This window comes from Cicer arietinum, chromosome 3 (assembly GCF_000331145.2).
Source record: "Cicer arietinum cultivar CDC Frontier isolate Library 1 chromosome 3, Cicar.CDCFrontier_v2.0, whole genome shotgun sequence".
NCBI classification, from domain to species: Eukaryota; Viridiplantae; Streptophyta; class Magnoliopsida; order Fabales; family Fabaceae; genus Cicer; species Cicer arietinum.
The window spans coordinates 21,330,957-21,332,910 of NC_021162.2; the positions used below are offsets into that span (position 1 = coordinate 21,330,957).

Here is a 1,954-nt window from a genome sequence, read left to right on the forward strand (position 1 = left end):
CGCCCCAAATAAAAACCCCCCCCCCCCCCCCCCCCAATATATAGAACTTTTTGAATGAACATTACGGGAAGAAAAACATATCAGATACAATAAAATAAAATAAACAAATAAAAATTTAAGAAAATTAAAAACAATTTGACTATTGACTTCCCAGGCAAGATTTATCTATGGGCAAAAGATATGTGCTGCAGCTTTGAGAAGACGAAGGAAACAGTGTCAGCGTTTTTATTTGCAGATTTGTAGCATAAATTTTCACCATTATCAGAATAATTGGGAGAAGAGAATAGCAAAGTTTGGAGAAGAGGTTTGTGTTCAGATAGGGTACAGGTCTTATTTTGTAGATTAAAGAGGACCTGCTGTAGTTTTTTTTTCTTCATAGAACTAACGGAAGAGGCTAAAAGAAAGGTTAATTTGTTTTTGTGAGATATGCATGTGAGTGTGTGTGCTTGTTATTTCTGGAAAAAAGATGTAAGAGATTGTTTAGAAGTGTGTTATGTAAGAGATTGATTCTGAACTTGCCACCTGGAAAATATTACTCAAAGAAGGTCTCGTAAATGCAAGGTCGACAATCAACCTATACAACCATAATATTGGCACATGGCCCCTATTAGGGAGGGCTCCAAATTTTTTGTATAATATACCTTGAACTTTGGAAAATTACATTGATATTCTTAATTTTGTATATTGATCGCTCTAAAATTTTATATTAACATCTTATGTCCAGAATAAATACCCAGCCAGTCTGACTAGAGACTATCTTCTCTCTAGACATAGATTAAACTTAATTTTTCTCAACACTCACCTCCTCTCCACACCCTAATGTGAGTTTGTGATAGCGGCTGCAATCTACTAAGCGCTACCACCTACCATCTTGAATTTTGATGTCAGAGTTGTGATTTTAAGACCCAATTTTTTATATTCAAACGGGGCCTCAAAAAATATTAAGACAGTCCTGCCATAAATGTATTTTAGTTAGATTAGATTAGAAATCAGGCTGGTTTTACGATCATGACAATATATCTCAAACATTAAGTGATAATCCATATTACCTTGATTTCAAGTCACTCTATCCAAATCCAAACATTAAGATGTAGATACTGTACTTGTAAATATGCATTTTTATATTTTTCAAGTTCCTTATCCTGTTATCTATTTTCACTCTGAATTTTAATCACCTACACATTGCATTGTAGAGAGTGAAGTGAGAAACCATTGATGAAATAATAAACTCTAATAATTATATAAAATACAAACAAACACTTGGATAACTAGTCATGGATATATAACCATTGAGTTCCTTTGATTTTCTCATCAACAATTACCATCCACACTTTAGTCTTTGAAGAACAGACCGAGATTGGCTGCAGCCAGGCACATCTGGACCATTCAATCAAGATCGAAAGGTTCAGATTTCAAGTTTGGATTTTAGGTTTGAAAATAATTAAAATCAGAACTTGAAATCTCTACCGCCCGATCAGATCGAACGGTCCATTGTGCTGATCGCAGTGCAGTCAACTGTAGCAAATCCAAAATCCTGAAGAACTGGTACTTTAGAATATATCACTTTTTAACACTTTTTAATGTTATTATCTCACTTTTTTATGTAGGCATTGCCTCCAGTTGATGGAATTGATGGGACCAAGAAGAAAGTAGATGAGAAAGAATGATGATCTCCTGGTTATGAATTGTTTTTCAATATCATGAAGATGAGAGACATTTAGAGGATTGTTCTTTTGTTCTTCTCATACGGTTACTTTTTGTTATCTTGGATATTAGATATAGAATGAGAATCTTAATTATTATTATTTTTTAGATTTTGGTTTGATGTGCAAAGTTGAGAAAGGGTGTGTTTTATAAACGGGAGTTATTTACTTCTTGGATTAAGAGGATATGTACTCTCACTATAAATTAGTTTTATACTAACATTGAATAAAAAATTCACGATTTTGCCTTA

The 1,954-nt window shown here is 33.3% G+C and overlaps 1 protein-coding gene across 2 annotated transcripts in view; it reads left to right on the forward strand.

Moving 5' to 3' along the window:
* Positions 1 to 1,954, forward strand: part of LOC101509480 (uncharacterized) — a 5,322-nt gene extending 3,368 nt beyond the window's left edge. Inside the window, exons 3-4 of one of the 2 annotated variants that reach the window (XM_073365796.1) lie at positions 155 to 304; positions 1,608 to 1,954. In XM_073365796.1, coding sequence (XP_073221897.1) covers positions 155 to 304; positions 1,608 to 1,667 — 210 coding nt within the window. In that variant the 3' untranslated portion in view covers positions 1,668 to 1,954. The remainder of the gene's footprint in view (positions 1 to 154; positions 305 to 1,607) is intronic. The other variant, XR_189489.4, reaches the window with a different exon arrangement.